The sequence below is a fragment of the Netta rufina genome (assembly GCF_964035555.1).
Source record: "Netta rufina genome assembly, chromosome: 2".
Taxonomy (NCBI): Eukaryota; Metazoa; Chordata; class Aves; order Anseriformes; family Anatidae; genus Netta; species Netta rufina.
Genome location: NC_140124.1, coordinates 109,926,308 through 109,945,515, shown reverse-complemented (window position 1 = coordinate 109,945,515; position 19,208 = coordinate 109,926,308). Strand labels below are relative to the sequence as shown.

The 19,208-nt window shown below is 47.0% G+C and overlaps 1 protein-coding gene across 2 annotated transcripts; it reads right to left on the bottom strand.

The window, feature by feature from the left end:
• Positions 1-2,077: 2,077 nt before the first annotated feature.
• Positions 2,078-18,975, bottom strand: GATA6 (GATA binding protein 6; the record flags this gene model as incomplete). 2 transcript variants are annotated; one of them, XM_084281554.1, is made up of 6 exons in its annotated part: positions 2,078-2,245; positions 10,179-10,285; positions 10,388-10,475; positions 12,012-12,137; positions 14,962-15,128; positions 18,105-18,975. In XM_084281554.1, 6 exons carry the CDS (start codon positions 18,973-18,975, stop codon positions 2,078-2,080), a joined length of 1,527 nt encoding a protein of 508 aa, XP_084137680.1. The 2 variants fall into 2 exon arrangements, with proteins under 2 accessions (XP_084137680.1, XP_084137681.1); XM_084281555.1 differs by having other exon boundaries at positions 10,152-10,285; positions 18,105-18,621.
• Between the last annotated feature and the right edge of the window lie 233 nt (positions 18,976-19,208).

Below are 19,208 nucleotides of genomic sequence, written 5' to 3'. Positions count from 1 at the left end.
ATCCGAGAAGCAATGCAGAGGACTGGTCCTCAAAGCCAGGCAGAGGTTTTCTGCTCCCCTCCGTAGCATTTAGTGGTCATCTTTTCTCAGCACCTTTAGTTTTTGCTACCCTTCAGACTTCACCTCCAGAGGGTGACAGAGGCTCACCTCAGAGGGTGACATCCAGGGCTCTGCCACACCATTTGCAGATTTTTGCATACACAGGAGACCTCGTGTCTATCCATTAGCTATGGTGTGAAGGCCAAGCAAAACCATGGCAGTCCCCACAAGGTTTGGGACCTGTTCCCTAGGCTTTCATCAGAAAAAAACATCTCATGTGCACTTGTGTGGGTAGGTGCGGGACCCTAGTTTTACATACCACTAGACGGCATAGAGAGGAACTATAGGAATACCACACACCACACAGACTTAGCGAGACAGAGCAGACACTTCAATGTGAGAACACTGCAGCCATCAGACACGCTGCCTCTATCAGGTACATCTCCGTAGCTTTTAATACATAACAACTCCGGCTGAGACAAAGGAGAAGGCACAGTGTACAGAAAAAAAAGAAAAAAAAAAAAAGAAAGAAAAAAAAAAAAACAACAAATGATACCCTTTTATTTGTAAAGCTCTGATGAGACAACTTTCCAAATGACATCCCATTTGAAAAACAATGGAAACCAACCTAACTATGCGTCAGTCACACTATACAGATTGCATCCTAAATTTTGAAGATGCCTAAATATCTCGTGGAGTATTTACATATGTATCAGTTAGGTAGTAAAGTTTCATTGCAATTTGTTTCTTTCCAGCACATACTTATTCAATGGAAAAAAAAAAAAAAAAAAAAAAAAAAGAAAAACAAAAAATAAAATAAAATTAAAAAAAAAAAAACAACCTGGGGATGCATTTGCTTTTTTTTTTTTTTGTACAAAAGTTATGAGCAAATGGCTAGGGCAATTTTCCTGAGAGAAGGCTTGTTCTTTGAAACTCTTGCTTTAACAACTGGAAATACAGAAAGTGGATGTATTTTTTTTTTCTTTTTGTTGCACTAAAAAGCCTAAGGATGCCTAGTTAAGTTTTTCTTTTAAATTATTTACGTACCATTAAGTTAAAATGTTTACATTCATTCATTCGTATAAAAACCGTTGTTAAATCTTATGCAAATGATTTAACACTGATTGCTGCAACGCAAATTGCACTTCTTTAAAAAATTATTGTATATATGGAAGAAAAATATCTGATTGCTACCCTGTTTACAAATTTTGACTGACTCTATACAGTTCAGCCGCAAAATATGAACTTTCATAAACCTCAGTCACAGTGTACTTCAAAAGTTATAATGCAGTCTTGCAAAGTGAGTAAATATCTTAAAACAACAACAAAATCTCCTTAACCAGCTCGACCCCGTGAGGCTTGTACCAAAGGCTGTGATTTCCTTCCCGGGTGTAGCTGGGCTCTGGCACAGAGGAGCAGAGCAAGGCGGGCGCTGGCGATGGAGAGTGCAGGACAGGTGAAGACATCAAATGTCCAGCTCGGGGCACCTGCGCTGACTCAAGCAGTACGTACACGCTTCCAGAGCTCTTCAGAAAGTATCTGGCTATGTCTAATAACTCAAGCCTCCGCTACTCCCTCCCCAGTGCTGACGGTGTCTGTCAGTTCTTGGGGGAGAAGGTGGTGAGAGAGTGAAAACAAATATACAATCAGAAAGGCAGCACGGCTGTGTGAGTTGAGGATGTAATTCTGGAACCTATCGACAGTTTTAAGTTTCTTTTTTTTTTTTTTCTTTTTCTGTTTTCTTTTTTTTTATTTATTTACTTTTTTATTAGGTGTGTAAGGCTGCATTAGCTATCCCCCGGTGGGCATTTGCTTTCCCTATAGTTTTCTTGCATAGATGAGGAACAGGATGCTTCGGCAGAGCCTCTTTGGGAGGGCTGAAAGCCGCCTCTGCCACCAAGGCACGGAAACAAATTCAGAGGAGCGTCCCTTGCCAGCACTCTCGCTGCTGCCACCGCCGCTCCAGAGAAGAAGAAACCCCACGTGGACGTCCGGGGGCTGCCACACAGCTCCGGGATCCAGCTTGGCTGGCACCAGGTCACGCCAGAGCCAGGGCACACCAGGGATCCTGTCTCACGGACGCTGTCACCTCAGCTGTGGAGGTCAGGCTGACTCCTGTGTACAGCCCGTCTTGACCTGAATACTTAAGGTTGCTGCTTTCGGGGCTGGTGCTCTCTCCTGGGCCAGACATCACTGACGAGCTCGCCTGCAGAGGGAGAAAAAACAGAGATTTTGCTGAGTGGGTGAGCTTTGCATGCAGTGCTTTCCTAGGCATTTGTGAAAAGCCAGGGTTTTTGCCCCACTCTCAGGATCACGCAGCATCACGGGATGGCTGAGGTGGGAAGGGACCTGTGGAGGTCGCCTGCTCCAACTCCTGCTCCAGCAGGGCCACCCAGAATAGGGTGCCCAGGACCACGTCCAGGTGGCTTTCAAAGATTTCCCAGGAGGAGACACCACAGCCTTCCTGGGCAACCTCCCACTACCTGTCTCCAAACCCCAGGTGGGGTAGCACCTACGTTTTTGCTCCCCTGGTGGGAGAAGCCCAGTGCCTCTGGCAATGGGTGCTGAGCACCTCCTGGAAGTCAGACTTCTTTGGCTCCTGCAGACCTTGAAGCATGTAAAATATTCCTCATCTTTCAAAACGCTTGCCATGACCATTGAATTCCAGCAAGGCTAGCCACTAGGGGAGATGCCCCTTTTATCTCAAGTGGAGGAGAACTACGTCTCAGAATCAGGAGCATGTTTGCTCTGTCCCACAAGCCACCACCTACACTCCCGAGACAAAGCACAGGGAAGCCCTGGTAGGCACGAAGCTGAAACTCTGACCAGCACTGTAATCAGTCCATTTATTTTAACAGAGAAACGAGGAGTTGCAAAGACAAAGAAACAATCATTTTTTCCATGAGGCTGAGCAGATCCACTAAAGAGGAAAAATTTGCAGTGCCAGACAGAGAAGGGGCAACATTTTCACCTGATAAAGGAAATGTTTAAGAGCTGACTTCATGCAAAATTAACTCTTGGATATGTCAACTTTAAAACCTTAATTTACTTGTTAATGGATAGTCTTCGGACAAGATTCCTTAAAAAGAAGAAGAAGAAAAAAAAGACTATCCTAAACCGTGACTGCAGAAGCTTCCTGCCTGCTGTTTAAGTGAAAAGTATACATATTTAATCATTTTACTAGAGTAGAGCTCTTGGCTGTCCTGGAGTCATGCCAAGCTAGCAGTTCGTACATAGGAAAAGTGGGGCGTCACTTATCCAAAGGCAATTTCCAAGTGGCACTTTGCAGAGTTTTTGTTGCCATGTTTAACCCAGCTGAAACCTGACCTTCTGAAGGAGATACTTCTTGCCAGTGGTCACTTCTGTCTGAAACAACCTAGAGGTAAATATTTTTTTATCTTTTATTAAAATGGCTGAAGACTGCTATTCTTGTACCCAGTCATCAACCAGGACCCCAATCTCTCAGCTGCTACCCAAAAATGCAGACAGTAAAAAAAACAAACATGCTGCTTCCCCCAAAGACTGCCCAAATGGCTATAATCTGAAAAAAATATGTTTTCTGTTATCTCTCTATCAGATACACAACTGTTGTTGAGTAACATCTGATCTCTGTAGGCTCTTTTTCTATGACTGCACAAATAATTCAGTAAGGCAGAATACATGCAAAACTTTGGGTCCATTTCTGGGTCTCACATCAACCTAGATTTTCAACAATGCTTTTTGAAAATTGTGATACATCCAGTGGACTCCTTTTGGCACAAAAGGTCTGATTTTTAACAGATTGATTCTCCCCACTCTGGAAGAAGGGTTGCAATTACAGTTGAACAGCATTTGCTCAACTTGAGCTGGACACACTGGGAGCTGCACTGAAAGGTACCCGGTTTCCCATATTTGCCGCTGCTGTTCCGGTAGGCAAATATCTTATCTCTGCCTTTTTTTTTTTTTTTTCCAGGCTCGGAAAGTGTAGTTCGCCCTTTTCCTGATTCAGCCCCACAAAGGTGAGGCTCAGAGCTGAGCCGTTTCCATGCCTGGTTATCAGCCACCCCTCCCTCCAGCACCCCAGAAGGGAGGACGTGGAGGCACGTCCTGTTTGAAGGCCGCCCATCCCTGCCCAACCAAGGCCGGATCCTGGCTCCATCGAGCCAGCGCGGGCAGGACCTGGGCAGGACTGCTGGGCCTGGAAACCCCACCCCGGTAATGTCATGACAAATCCAGTCAGCTCGGGCAGCTCCCAAAGTGAGACATGGAAAACAAACTCTAGGGAAGGAGGTGGATGAATCACTGAGCTAGGCGACCTGAGCTTTTACTGCTCCGGCTTCGACAGAGGAAAGGCAGCAGAAGTTACAGTTGGCTATTAGAGGAGCTGTCAGCTGGAATGAATAAGCCAAGCAATGCTGAAGTCAAGGGGCTATTCTAATTCACAACGGCTGGCTCTATCAATAAAAAAGTAATAGATTTATTGTTATTGCTGATATCTGGTAACAAGATAGATAATCAACTGGAGCTCAACTTCCTGAGCTAAAAATGAATGAAATCCATTGGGAAGAGCTTGCCTCCCAAACAAACAGAGGAGGTTCGAACCTGTTATCTGCAAAGGTGGTTTAAGGATCCCACCTTTTTTCTACTCAAAGCAGCAGAAGCTGGACATGGGGCTGCCCCCAGGCAAGCTGTCTGGATCAGAGGTGGCCTTGCTGTAGAAGACCTGCCCACCACGCTCACAGGGAGACCTTGGCCGGAGCCACAAAGGGATTTAGACATCTACATCCTCTCCACTCCTGCAGGCCCAGATAAGAAACGGGCCGCTTGGCCCAGCACTGAGGGAACATCTCCATCTGAAGGCCTCCTGCTTTATTCCACCCACTCCTTCCTGCATGGAGACCAGGGAGAGGGGAGGGGTGCCCACCCCGGCCTCCCCCCAGGCCTCTGTGCCGAGAGGCAAAAGCTCCGGTCAAGAAGTCGTGCTGACATCTGGAGGGGGTAGCTAAGGGCCTTGGTCTGGACCTTTGCTCCGTCAGTTAGACCTTTACTCCATCTGCTTCGAAGGTTCAAAATGCTCCACGAATTTTGGACCGTACTACATCTGTAGTAAACTGAGCCCCAGCTGATAAACTGCTCCCTTCCTCTTCTATTAGCCTAGCTTAGCTTCGCTACACTTAAACGATAATTGTGGTCAGCTGAGACACACTTGCAAAAACATCTTTCACATATAATGTATTTTGGCAAACAGCAGTGAAGGCCTTAATTTTCCAGTCTCAGGCTCCCCTTGATAACTGCCATCCCCACTACAAGCACTTTCTCCAAATGCTATAACTCCCTGGTTTCTGAAGAACAGGTCTCAGTACTGCAAATCCACAACTTTTTTCTTGATTTAGAGACCCCCTGACTACAGAAAGCTGTAATTTCTTGCTGGTCCAATTGATCCTTTTGTTTATATTGCAGATGTGTAAGTTTACATATCTTCTAATCTCTCCTTTGTATTATAGCAACATAAATCTGTGGTTAATACTTCATTAATTTCCTAAGGGAGCCAACTTCCAGCATGGCTTGGGAAAGCTGATGACCCCACTGCTGTCAAGGGCTGTGTGAGTAATTGGCTTTATTGCTTTGGCAATAAAACTAAACAAGGCAAAATGTATGTGTCTATATGCATATATAAGGTTTGGGTAGAACCAAAAATACTCCTTTTCCTTGGTTTTCCCTGCTGAAACAAAAAAGCTGGATTGCCTTTTTCAATTTGATTTAAAAAAAAAAAAAAAGTTTTCTTTTGAATACTTGTACACACCACTAAGAAAAGGAATGCCTGAATTTACGAAACTGACTGGGGAGAGGAAAGCAGCATCTTATTTTGTCCAGGAGTGAGCAATAATGCAAAGGACGTAGGGGACCTAGATTCATTTCTATTCCCAGCCACAGGAGATTTAAACTGGTGTATTACATCTCCCAGCATAATGCCCTGACTACCAGACTATTTGATATTGGAGGTTGCCATGTTCCTCATGCCTCTTGTTGATCTTATTCCACCTGGTTTAGATAAATATTTAGTCATACCAGGACTGAGGCACTGTGTTCCCATTTTCCAGGTGAAAGTCCTAACAACCTTGCTGGTGAGGCTTTCTCATGGAAACTTTGTCCTGGCAGCTACAGAATTATTCTATCCCAACTGAAATCCTATCATCAGATAGTCTGAAGGACCCTTGGACATTCAGCTTTCCAATATCCAGGCGGTTAGGAAATTTTTTTTAAGAGGTCGAGCCTACGGGTTCATCCACACTCTGGGAGATACTGTACTCAAGCTGGTTCCCCCATCGCCTGCTTCAATGTCCTACCGATCTTCTGCCTGAAAGGAAGCAAATCTCTCTGACAATCTCATGATTCCTCTTCTAAAAATGAAATAAAACAAATGCACAAGAAGCTATTCCATGAATTCAGACCAGATTGTCAGACATCGAGGGCACAGCTAGAACTGTATTTTCCCTCTAGCTCTTCACCTGCTAAGGCTGTTTCCTTCTTCTCTCCCACTTTCCATACTACAACACTGGAGAGCCAGTCCTGAACCACTTCTAAAGATCAGCCTCCAAAGGAAGTAAACACGTGTTTTACCTGCAAGACAACTGTCCTAAGTTATTCTACAGTTCTTCTGTGGTGTGTGCTTATGGTCCTTCTGAGACAGCTATGAACTGGAGGCAAAGAGTGTAGTAAGAGTCCTCTAAAAGAGGAGCTGTGCCGGTGCTGCTGAGCCTTTACTGACATCAGCTCTGGCTCTAAGAGCCGCCATGCCCTGCCATGAAAAGCAGATTTTACAGCAGTTTTCATCCTGCCTTTTATCCTAATAAGGGAACAAACCCTTCTGGTAATCACACCAGTTGGAGCCCCTGCATGGAAATGTATGGGTGTGCACTAAAGACTGTGCCCTTCATTTAGCAAATTATTCCATGCAGCTCTTCTCTGTACAGTTTCAGCAGCATCAAAGGGAGAGCAGGTATAGATGCAGATGCAGGCTGCCTGAAACCTTCAAATCTTCTTTTTATGGGGATGTAAGGCAACTTCATATATCATGTAGCTGGACCTTTTCCATATTAGTAACACAGGACACCCAGTACTTACTTATACTGCTTAGGAAAACAGAAATGGGCCTAAAACCTAGATCCAGATGTGAATTTGGCAAATAGCCCCTTTACAATGGGACAACGAAACATGCACGATCCAAACACTTCTACATTTTGGGATGTTTGAAATCAACTTTGCACCCATAGCAATTCATTAATCATATCTTTTAAATGTTTAAACTTCAGCTAGAACATAAAATCAACATTTAAGGTTCTTGCTAATTTGTCTCAAAATTGGCATCGTATAAAATTCCCTTCATGAAATGGATAGTCTCAAAGACATTTTGGTGAGTAATTGCTGCCCTTCTCTTTTTCTGCCCTCCCCTCTTTATTTTACTTTGAAAGAGATAAAGAAAGGTAGGGCAAAAAGTGAGTATTACTGACACAAATGAATTCTGCTGAATTTCATTTCCATTAGATTTCTACATAACTAGGAGCTCTTTTGGCAGCCTCCCACAACGGGCATAATAAATTACTTTTGTACCAGTAGAGGAATTCATTTTCTCTGTTTCATTTAGCAACAACATGGCTGTGAATTTCAGACAACAGTTTCTAAAACGTCATCATATTTTTCTGCCTAATGTCAATTTGGCATTTTTCCTCTCCTTACAGAAGAGCCAGAGAAGCAAAAACAGAGTGAGACAACAACAAGTTGCCATGCCAGTTGTGTAACGCGTGGGGAATGGGCCAGGTACGTCCTCCAAACAGGTGCCTGTGTTTCAGCAACGTCACCCTTCTTGTTAAAGTGACCAAACATTAGAGGGCCTGGATTCATCTATCCGGGGGTTTTTACCTCCTGACATAGCCTGGAGAAAATTATACTCCTTGTGCAAAGCCATCACCTGGGTTTAGATTAAAAAAAACCCTTCGGGATACCAATGCGTCAACTCAAATGGCAAAGAAAAAAAAAGAATCAAGGAAAATAGAAGCCCAGTATAGTATCTGTGCTTCAGCATGTGATCAGATTAAAGGCTGTCAGGCTCTAAAATGCTGAATTTCCTTCCCTCCTGGCAACTTCAAGGGGCCTTATGAGCCCTCAGCCTTCCCACGACATTGCAGCCCACCAACAATGGTTTTGCTCCCCTCGCAGCTGCAGACCGCTTCCCAAACAATGTGGAACAAGCCTCACCAGCCACCTCCCTGCTTTCAGCCTTCACTCTTCCCTGTCCATGCTTGGGCATCATCCCTGCTGATGCTTGGGCACAACCAGGAGACACAGACTGTTTCCACCACATCCTGTTACAGAAATTTTGCAAACAAGAGGCACTTTGCAAGTGCTTTGTACATGCAGGGCAGATGTGATGGAATCACGGTGAAAAGAAGGCTGCCACTGTCCTCTCCTAGACTGATCATCTTTGGAAAAATCAGGGCTGTCCCGGCACTGAGGGATACCTTTATGTAATTAAGAGCAGCCTCAGGGTTTCTGTTCATTACTCTTATTGCTAGCAACACCAAACTAGCCTTTTGTCCCAGGAACATCCAATGCTTGTCTTGTACTCATACAACTCCCTGCGCCAAAATTATGTCACAAACTGTGCCACTAAAATTATAACACAAAAATTGCTAATATCACTTCTAGGGAGGGAGAAGGGCTGCAGAAAGGAAGGCAGAAGTCAGCCAGCCAGAAAAGCAACAGTGCGGGGAAAACGGGATCTCACCTCTAAGGTCTCTTCTTCCAGAGCAGCACACAGCTGCACCTCTGTGGGTCAGGGTGGATTTTGGTTACAATTCTGTCCACTGTATAAATCGCACGACATTTCTCAGATCAGTAGGATACCAAAGGGAAGGGCAGGGAAAGTTGTTCTGATTTGTTACCATTTGCTAATACTAGGATGAGAAACTAAAGCGACATATAGGGCTTCGCTTTGGGAAGCCTGAACAGTTCACTTTTTGGTTACTGTTTCTTTTTTCTTTTTTTTTTTTTTTTTCTGGTGTGACCCATTTATTTTATTATACTGACAAGGTTTTCTCATGTCAAAGAGGAGCCCTATTAATGATATTCTTGCTTGGCAGCATCAGAACCAAAAGCCCAGTGCCTCTGAAACTGGGTGGCCCTACCACCACACAAACAATCACATTTGCTAAAACCATTTTTTTTCCCCTTTCTACAATGAAACTTTGTATGTCAGGAATTAAACTATTGAAAGGATTTTGGATGTGGGAATGCTGAGACATACTGAAAAATAGTCATTATAAACAATGTCTTTTTTTTATTATTAATAAAGGAGTAGAGAAAGCCACGTTAGGAAAGCTTTTCAAAGAAATTATGTGGCAGATTGAAAGATTCAGAAGACCAAAGGAGTGAGTGTGGATATGGGTATGTATAGCCAAATGGTTAGGAATTAATCTATATAAAGCTACGAAACGTTAACAGTAGTATTTGTTATCACATGTTCTAACTGAGTGAAGAAAAGCAGTGCGAGATGGTTTGAGCGTATGATGTGAAATCAGGATCACAAACTTGATAGCTTGGGGCTGTGGGATGCTGAGCACCCATCCCCAGAGGAGCCCCCTGCCAGCTGATCCCCACGCACCACAATCAGACCGGGTCCTCTGCCTGTTTTCAGAGAGGTCTGGAGCCGGGTGTAAGCACATGTCTCAGTTCAGAAAGAAAGCCATTATGCTTCCCTCCAGGCAGCAGAATAAACCCTTATCAGACCATTTCAGAAAAAAAAAAAAAAAAAAAATAGGGCACGTGCGCAATTGTTTCTTGAAAGGATCAATTGGGCATGATATTTTTTTTTCCTCCGGAGGAAAACCTTTGAAAGAGAAGAAACTAAACACTTCAAAACGAAATGTCTTAACTTAATCATAAAAATTATATAGGTCTTAATTAAGGGGTTTGTAAAGTACTTCAGCTCCTCACTCTGTTTACAGCTATATGTGATATCCTCCGAAAATCTTGTTCCAGTATCAGCTAACAAAACTGGAAAGTTTGTTTAGATTATTGTTCTGCTAGATAAGATAAAAGCTGTGATAACACTGCACAGTGATCAGCCTGCTTACAAACACGGATGCTGTGTCAGTACTTACCCCTGAGGCTGACGGTTGTGTGCTTGGGGAAGCGTTTTTGCTACAGTCGTCTGAGTTTGTAGAAGACGTGGATGTTGGAGTCATAGGAACTGCAGTAGTACTGTTACCTGAAAGATCGGGATCTGGCATTAAAAACAAGAATTTTCCAGTGGGGGAAAAAAAAACAAACAAACTCTTGCAGCTCAACTACCTTATCTTTTCATATTTACCAGAGCATGCCTTTGACTTATTTATGTTCTTAGGTTTTCGCTTCCTGGTTTGAATTCCTTCTTTTTTCATAGCAAGGGGTCGGGGAACCTGAAAAAATTAAATTTCCACACCAATCATAGAGTTGTACATATGCTCTAATCACCAAAAGCCAAAACTAGAACATACGAGCAAATAATGATGTTGAAAATACACGTGAAATGAAGTCACATATAGCAAGTCATTTTTCCCATCTCACCATAGAAATTCCTAAAGCATTTGTATTTTATTTGGGCAAAGCAATGAGTTGTTTCCAGGGGAGTTTTATCAGAATTTAAAAAAAAATTATAATAAAATTATTTTTTTTTAAAGAAAAGGGGGAAATGTTTTTCTTGGTGTAGTTTTTCCAACACCTCAGTCAGTCCACAAATTAACAGCACAATTTTAAGGAAAAAAAGGCATCATTTGGCTGTAGGTCATACGAAATTAAATTGGACTGGGTGTACCTGATCCCCAATTCCTTTTTCCAGCCAGTTTCCAGATTATCTTTAGTAGTTCATTTTGGAAAGCAAGAATGTGAAGGAGGGAAAAAATTCTCCTCTTCCTCTGGACCAGCTATGCAAACTGGATTGTCCTCAGTAAGTGTTTTAGGACAGAAGCTTCGTGCCGTAATCAGCACAGCGTCTGTTCCTATAAGCAGTTCTGCATACGATACAGCTTTTTGTATCCAAATTTCTATTTGTAGAGAAAATGTGTTCAAAAATCAGCCTTGTGTTCTCTGTTATTACAACCATAATCGTTATACAGAAAACATTGGCTTAAAATGTATTTTAACTTTGTGATAACACCGGTTTGGAGAAATAGAATTCAGCCATGTGCTTACTATCATTACGATGTTTAAACCAGTGATATAATTTACTTTTTTCTCAAGGGCTAGACCAAGTTACCAACCAGTCCTAGTGCCCTTGTTCTTCGAACACTTGTACGTGGCTATAACCTAACCCGTCGGGGCACAACAGATTCCAAGTCTCTCCCCAGACTTACTCCATTACATTTGAGTTATTTTCCTCCTGCATTATTGCCTGTGAAAGGCTGGAATCGCATTTAAAGTTTTGCAGGAATGGCTGGAATTACATTTAAAATTTTGCTGTCGTGGCTATGTCTGTCCACACTATGAAAAACTGTCGTACCACAAGTCTAGTTTTTTTTTCCATTGAAGAGCTGATTGAAATCACGGTAGCAAAAGGGGATCAGCCACATAACCAGAGGCAGTTTCTTTGTACAAATCCATACAAATTTGCAATTACAAACCCTTTTGGTCACTGACGAAACCATAGCTCACTAAAACGAGACAACCATTTTCCAACGACTAGAATTTTTCTGTGGTTTTTATTGATTTTATACACCTTTATCATTTTTTAACTTTACGGTCTGAAACCACAAGATGAGACCATGAAAAGTTTCACCAGAAACCTTGCCCCAACCTTCAGAAAATCCAATGCAACCCGCACACAAAACCCGAAACCACCAGAGCTTTGGGGACAGAGCACTGAGAGCCCTGGGGACAGAGCACCGAGAGCCCTGAGGACCGAGCACCCAAGCCTTGGGGAAAAAGCACCCAAGCCAAGCTGGAGGGGACTTTCTTACCCCGTGAAGCTTCATGTAGAGGCCACAGGCGTTGCAGACGGGCTCGCCCTCGGCGTTCCTGCGCCACAGGGTGGTGGTGGTGGTGTGGCAGTTGGCGCAGGACAGGCCGAGCCGCCTTGAGGAGGGCTGCGGGCAAGCAGAGGTAAAAACACAAGCATTAACAGGCAGGCGGGAGCGGACGGTTTGTCTCTTTGCAGTTTACGGGGAAAAGGGCTTTAAAACCTGGGCTTGGGCAAGGGAGAGGGCTCGAAGAGGGCTTTCAGAGGGGGAGAGCACGTCAAAGAGTGTCGTCTCCGTGAAGAGACTTCCTTATCACCGCACATTTTATCCTCGCGCGAAAAACAACATGCCTCGGGAACGTGTTTTACAGAAGGGAGCTTTCCCCCAGCCCTCAGAAAAACTGGTGTGGGACAGCAAGGTTCACACTGCAAACAAGCCATTTATGACACTCTTCCGTGGAGTTTGGAGCCAAGGTGAAGCAACCTTGTATCAGAAATAACCGTATAACCCAGTGCTTTATGGCCTCAGGCTGTATATCATAAGTGAAGGCAGTCCTCATAAACATGTGAAATGAAGGTGAATGGGTTATAAAAGTTCCTGTAACAAGCGATCTCTTTTACGTTCATCACAAGCAAAGAATTCCAACTGCATCATAAATCTATTATTTTTCAAAGTATCGCATTGTCAAAAAAAATAATAAAAAAAAAAAAAACACGACTAGCTCTGTGTCTGGCAGCTGAACAAGTTTACGTGGAAAAGTCAGTTTTAGACAATTGCATTAATCTTATTCTGCTCATAAAGCGCCCATAACTGAAATTACTGACTTGAGGGTACTGTGCCCTTCCTCTTGAATCATTTACTGCTGGGCTGTTAGACACAGCTCGGTCACCTTTGATACCACAGAGCTGCCTGCCACTTGGGAAACGGATAGAAATGTTTTAAGAATGAAGAATATTTCAGAGTAATAACCAAGTTTCTTGAATTTCGATGGGAAAGAGTTAGAGATCAAGTAGGATTTTTGTAACTTTGAATCAGTAATTCATTATTAATTGCATAACAAGAAAACCAGCCAAATGTAATATCGGCTGAAGTATATATTTCTTTAAAATCGAGTTATCACAAAAACGGAATTTTTGATCTCATTATTAAATACGTATGTGCAGTGTCTGAATTGCGCTCTAAATTGTGCTCCTCGATTCAATACAAGTTTTACATGGACCAGGTAAAAGAAAGTTGGTCTTTTCACATACACTGCGTTTTCCTTCTTTGCAGATGAAATGCCATCAGACATTTCACTCTGTTAAATCTTTCTTTTTTTTTTTTTTTTTTTTTTTTTTTAATGCAGTAAGGTCTAAATCTTCATATATTTTATTTCAATATCTTTTGCTCATTCCCATAGCTAAACAAAAGTGAGGTTCTGGGCAATTTTTGAAGCTAAAATGACTTTTCTGCCGCAGGAATTTTATCAGAAACTTCAGGGAAATCTAAACATATTTAGCATTTTCAAAACATTTTCCCTTCTCACCTACATATTTTCAACTGCATGAACACGCAGTCACGTTTGATTTATAGCTATGGCCAGTACACTTGGTGCGGACTGTTGCACAGAACTATTTCAGAGTTATTCAGACGAGGTGTCAGGCTGAAATCAGGCCGCAGTTTGACTCTGGTTTGGTCTCCTCACCCCTCACCCCCTTCCAAAAAGACGAGGAACACAGAGAGGCTGGGGCCAGGTATCAGCTGGCTCAAATCTGTGCCGGAGCCAAGCTCCGACGCTGCTCAGGGGCTGCAAACCTGTGTCCCTGCTGAGGAGGTAACACCTCCCTTGATGGGATTTAGGGGACAGACAGATAGGAAAAAAAAAAAAAAAAGAAAGAAAAAAAGAAAAAAAAATGGCACTCAGCGACAATCAGCTCCTGGCTTAACATTAAATGGAATTTTTTAGGTTTAAGGGGACCTGTGTTGGGATCATGAGCCCTTACTGTCCGATCTGCTCATTGCACGCTTGCTTTTTGTTTCCCCCCATAAGGGCACTAAATTCAGACAGTTGTGAAATAAGGAACGGGACGTGGTTTAACGCTACGAAAATAGGGACGGAGCAAGCAGCTGGGGTGACTGAAAGGGTCTTGAAGGGCTGATCGGTTTGATACGCTGTCTCCATACACAAGGGTCCAAACATCAGCTCGGATTATACCGGCGTGATTTATTGTGGCTCGCTCGGTAACAGCCATTACGGAGGAGAGTATTCTTTTTCTCCGCTGACCTCCACCCAGATTTGCTAAACATAATGTGCAGTTCCCGCTTGTTAAATTTTCTCCTTGCCTATTCAGTGCCAGCCTGAGTTATAAACAGGGGGTTCTGGTTTGTACTATTTATTTCCCCCCCTAGTTTTAGGAGTGTATTTTTAGAAAAATTGCCGCTCATTTCTTAGGAGTAAAACAAAACAAAGGCTATTATCATTGTTTAAACAATTGGTTTTCTTTGAATTATATACAAAACTTGCTTACATTCCCAAGGATCGAGCTCTCAGCAAACAAAGCAGGTCTGGAGAAATTCCTAGCCCTCTGAACAAACACTTTCCAACCTTGATTTTTTTTATTTCCCCCCCTTTTGGAAACTTCCAACATGAGCAGCACCAAACCCTTCCAAGCCAGCAAGACTCCCTCACTGACGGGGTCCACCAACCCCAAACAAAACTAAAACCCATCCGCCCTGGTTTGGCTTGCAGGGGGCAGAGGGTGATTTTGCCCACACAGGGCCCAGAGTTGGCCTCGGAGGGTGGCTCTCACCCATGCCACGATGACATTGCCCCCCAAATCCAACCACAAGCCCCTCTTTGGTTTCGCACCCTGGAGGTCCCCATGCATAGGGGCTTCAAGGGCGCTCGCCCTGCCTGGCTACACTAAATGGGGGACCCCAGGGCTGCAGCCCTCTCTCCTTCCCCACTCACCACTCTCTTCTGGGGCTTGATGAGGGGCCGGCTGAGGCCGTTCATTTTGGTGTAGAGCCCGCAGGCGTTGCACAGGTAGTTGCCGGTGCCGTCCCTCCTCCACAGCGGGGTCTGAATGGAGCCGCAGTTGACGCACTCGCGGCTCTCGGACAGGTCCTCCAGCAGCTCTGGGGACAGGAGCAGAGGGGACAAGCGGTGGGACACGGCCTGGACAGAGGCACCGGGGGGCGCAGAGCCCCGCAAAGCCCCGCGGAGGAGCGCGGCCGAGCCCCGTCGGAAAAAGCAACTCCCAGCAGCGACAGCAGCCCTCGGGTGATTTAAAAAATAATAATAATAAAAATCCTTTTTTTTATTTCCCTCTCCCGAGGTGCGCCCGGAGGCTGCCGCCCCCCCAGCGGCGACGGGGCCGGGAGCGCAGCGCAGCGCCCGCAGCCCTGCCCGGGGGGCTCCCTCCGACGGCTCCCGGCCCTCGAGAGGTTTGGCAAAACCGACTCACACCTGGGGGCCGGTGTGCCAAGGGGGAGAGGGTTTTGGAAAGAGGGGTGGGTTGCTGGATGTTTGCTCCGGGTCGAGGCCGGGCGGGAAGTTTGGCGGCAGGGGGGTCTCGTCGGGAGCGCTTTGCGAAGTGCTTAAACTTCGGGTGCAGGGGGCGGCTGGGGACCTGAGCTGCTAAGGCAGCCACGGGGAGAGAGAGCTTCACTCGGTTGGTTTGGTTAAATCCGACCCCGTTGTTAGGAAGCGGGGGAAATGGAAAAACGTGGAGTGTTCTGCCATCCTGCTCGGACAGCTACTAAACACTGAAAAAAAATAAAAAAGGTCTAAATGCACGGCAGAGAATAAAGAGAGCCCACACGCAAAAGCAAACACCTTTCCCCTCTGCCAGTCCTTGTATACTCGTTCTGTCTCACCTCTCTACATTTCGTGGAGAAAAAAAAAATAAAAATAATAATAATTTAAAAAAAAAGAAATACGAATTTCCCATGTAACGCGCCGCGCTGAGCAGAAATAATTTGAAGGGAGCGCTGTGATTTCTGCAGCAGCTTTGGCGGTCAGGCTGGGAAAGCCTCTGACGGAGCGTGGATGATCTTTAAGGTCCCCTTCCAGCCTAAACCGCTCAACGATCCCAACCTCAGCTTCGCCACCGAGTTTTGCTCCCTCCATCCCCTCCACTACCTGCCTGAATTCAGCGTTTGCTTACTCTTTTCTCCTTCCCTTATTAGCTTTGCGGGCTGTAAAGCGAAAGGGGGCTCGTAAATGTCAAGCGGCTTTCGCTACGGGGCTCTGGTGGCACTTGGCTCTTACAAAGAAACGGCTCTTGGCCCGTGCCCACCACGTTACATTTCTCTCGCCCCTTCATTTGCGAGTGATTGCGAGTTCAACGGGAATCAGAAAGCGGCAGGGTCCAGAGAGCACAGCCCAAATTACGCTGTCAGCTTGTGGCTCTCAGCACATCACCAAGATTTATTAATCTTTGCACTAAAAGCGCCACTGACTACTGTAATCAGGAAAATGCTTAAGGTCTCAAGGACGCTGGAAGTTAAACAGTTATTTGTCTCTGCTATTTACTTGATAGCATTACCTTCGTGCCTACTGAAAGAAACCCTGCCGTGATAATATTTCCCGGGCTTTTTTTTTGTTCTTTGCCTTTTTTTTTTTTTTTAAAGTATTTTCCCCTTAACGCGTGAGAAATAGATTTATCTCGAAGGGCAGCAAAATAAAGCGCTCTTTATAGATAAATATTTAGCAACCCTTCCAGCAACGTCAAAGAAGCCGTATCAGGCCGGCTAAATATCTCGCTATCAAAACGCATCTGCCGGCCGCGGCAGCGACGGGCAGCCCCCGACTGCTGGCTTCGCTGTGGGATTTCGTCCCCCAGGACCCAAAAAAACCCACAGCCGAGGGGACAGGGCAGTGGCAGCCGTGAGCACAGGGGCTTGTTGCTTGAAGCATAATCAGTGCTGTTATTATTCCGACAAAAGCGAGGCAGCGGGCATCCCCCGGCTCCTCTCCCCCGAAAAAAAATAATAGTATATATATTTTTAGTTCCTCCCATCACCTAGCTTTCCACTGGAATTTGGGGAAATCGTGTTAAAAACTCGATTTTCCTGTCGGCTCTGCTCTCCCTCTCCCACCTCTGAAGCTGCCCCTTCCCCGCTCCCCCTGTCACTGCAGCGAGCACCAAGCGGGTGGCTCCAGGAGCCCCAAACCCGTCCCGAGGGAAAGGGCAAACGGGATCGGGGAATTTTCGGCGACATTGCACTGAAAGGGAAAAATCACGGCGGGCAGAAAAACGCCTCCCTGGTGGGCAGCTTGTGATTAAAGCAAACGCTGCCCCAGTGCCTGCGTGTGGGTGTCCATACACATCTATACATGCCTGTATAGGACCCCCTCACGCCTCTGTATTTACATACGTGTTTGCTGCCTAAATATATTCTAGAGAGGCACCTGAATATATTCTAGAGAGCTCCCTAAATATATTCTAGAGCTGAAGAGGCTGCAATAATCGTTAACCTTCCCGCCCGCTGCTGCATCGCTGCAGCTCGGCCGCCACTTCAGGGCTTAAAACACCGACACCGCGAGCTGCCTTCCCTCGGAATAAAAAGGTGACAACACCTCTGAAGCGAAAGCAAAATTCCCTCGGGACGCTGCGGCGTTTTGGGCAGCAAGATTTGAACGGGGTTTTTCGTTCCTGTCAGCGGAGCGGGGTTGGTTTGTTTTTATTTTTATTTTTTAATTATTATTATTATTTTTAAATCATTTTTAAACGAAGCAACGGAGAGGATGGCAGATTCAAGAAATAATCGCACATGGGCTGAGCGAGCCCGGCAGCTTCCCCGAGCGCCCCGGGACCGAAAAACCCGCTGCGAACCAATCCTTCACCAGCCTCCCGTATTTAGGGGCAAGCAGAAAAGCACCAAACCGGGGAAACCCTTACGGCCGGCGACTCGCTGGGAGGACACCCCCGAAAAATAAAAGCAAGAAGAAAGCCAAAGCAACGCAGGAGCCGCCCCCGCGTCCCGCCACGGGCACGCGTGGGTCCCGTCCCGTTCCCCTGCCCGCCCCATCCCCTCGTCCACCCCGTCCCCCGTCCGCCCCGTCCCGTGCCGTCCCCCCCCGTCCCCCCGCTCCGTCCCGGCTCCTACCTGCGCTGGGGGCCCGGACGGGGATGGGGGCGGCCCGGCCCTGCAGGCAGTGCAGCATGGAGTTCTCGAAGGGCGCCGTGGGCCAGGCGGGGGTGAGCTGCGGCCCCACGTAGGACGTGTAGGGCGCCGGGTAGGAGCCGTTGAGGGGCCGAGCCAGCGGGCTGTACTGATCCCGGGCGCCCAGGCTGTTGCCGTAGGCTCCGGGCTCCCTGGAAGCCCCGTTGGCCACCGGCGGGCTGGGCGAGTAGGGGAAGCGGCCCGAGGGGTGCGAGCCGCCGCCGGCTCCGTACGAGGGGCTCTCGGCCGCCGGCTGCGACCAGACGGCGTGGCCGCCCCCCGGGTGGCTGGGCTGCGCCGCCCCGCTGCCCTGCAGGTAGGGCAGCGTGGGCAGCATGGAGCCCACGCGGGTCGTGGGCACGTAGACGGGCGAGCCGGGCGAGGAGTGCATGAAGCCGCCCGGGGATCCGTCGTAGGGCGCGGGGCCCTGCGCGGCCGAGATGGCCAAGGTCTGGTACATCTCCTCGGGCTGCTCGGCGCCGCCGGCGCTGGGCTTGGCGCCGCGGCTGGCCCAGATCAGCTTGGTGGCTCGCTCGAAATCCGCCAGGAGCAGGACGTCCTCCCAGCCGGGCGGGCCGGGGGGCTGCGGGACCCCCGAGGGCTGCGACGGGGCGGGCCGGGGGCCGCCGTCGGGAGGCTCGGAGGAGCTGCGCTCGCCCTGGGAGCCGCCGCAGGAGGAGGAGGAGGAGGAGGAGGAGGAGGAAGGCGAAGGAGGAGACGGGCCCGGCTCGCTGGCCGCGAAGGGGCAGGAGGAAGCGCCGGAGTCCGCAGCGCCCCGCTTCAGCACGCACCAGCCGCCTTCAGCCACGGCCATCCAGGTCCCCTTCTAGCCGCTGGGTGGGGATGGGGAAGGGAGGAGGGCAGGGGGAGGAGGGAGGGAGGGAGGGAAGGAGGGAGGGGAGGGGGGTCCGCAGGGCAGGGCGGGGAGGGAGGGCACAAAAGAGAAGGGAGGGAGGGAGGGGGGGGGAGAGAGAAATAATAACAACAAAGTTAGCGAGCGGGACAGCCGCTCTCCCTCCCGAAACCAGGCTCAGCGGGGACCCTCCG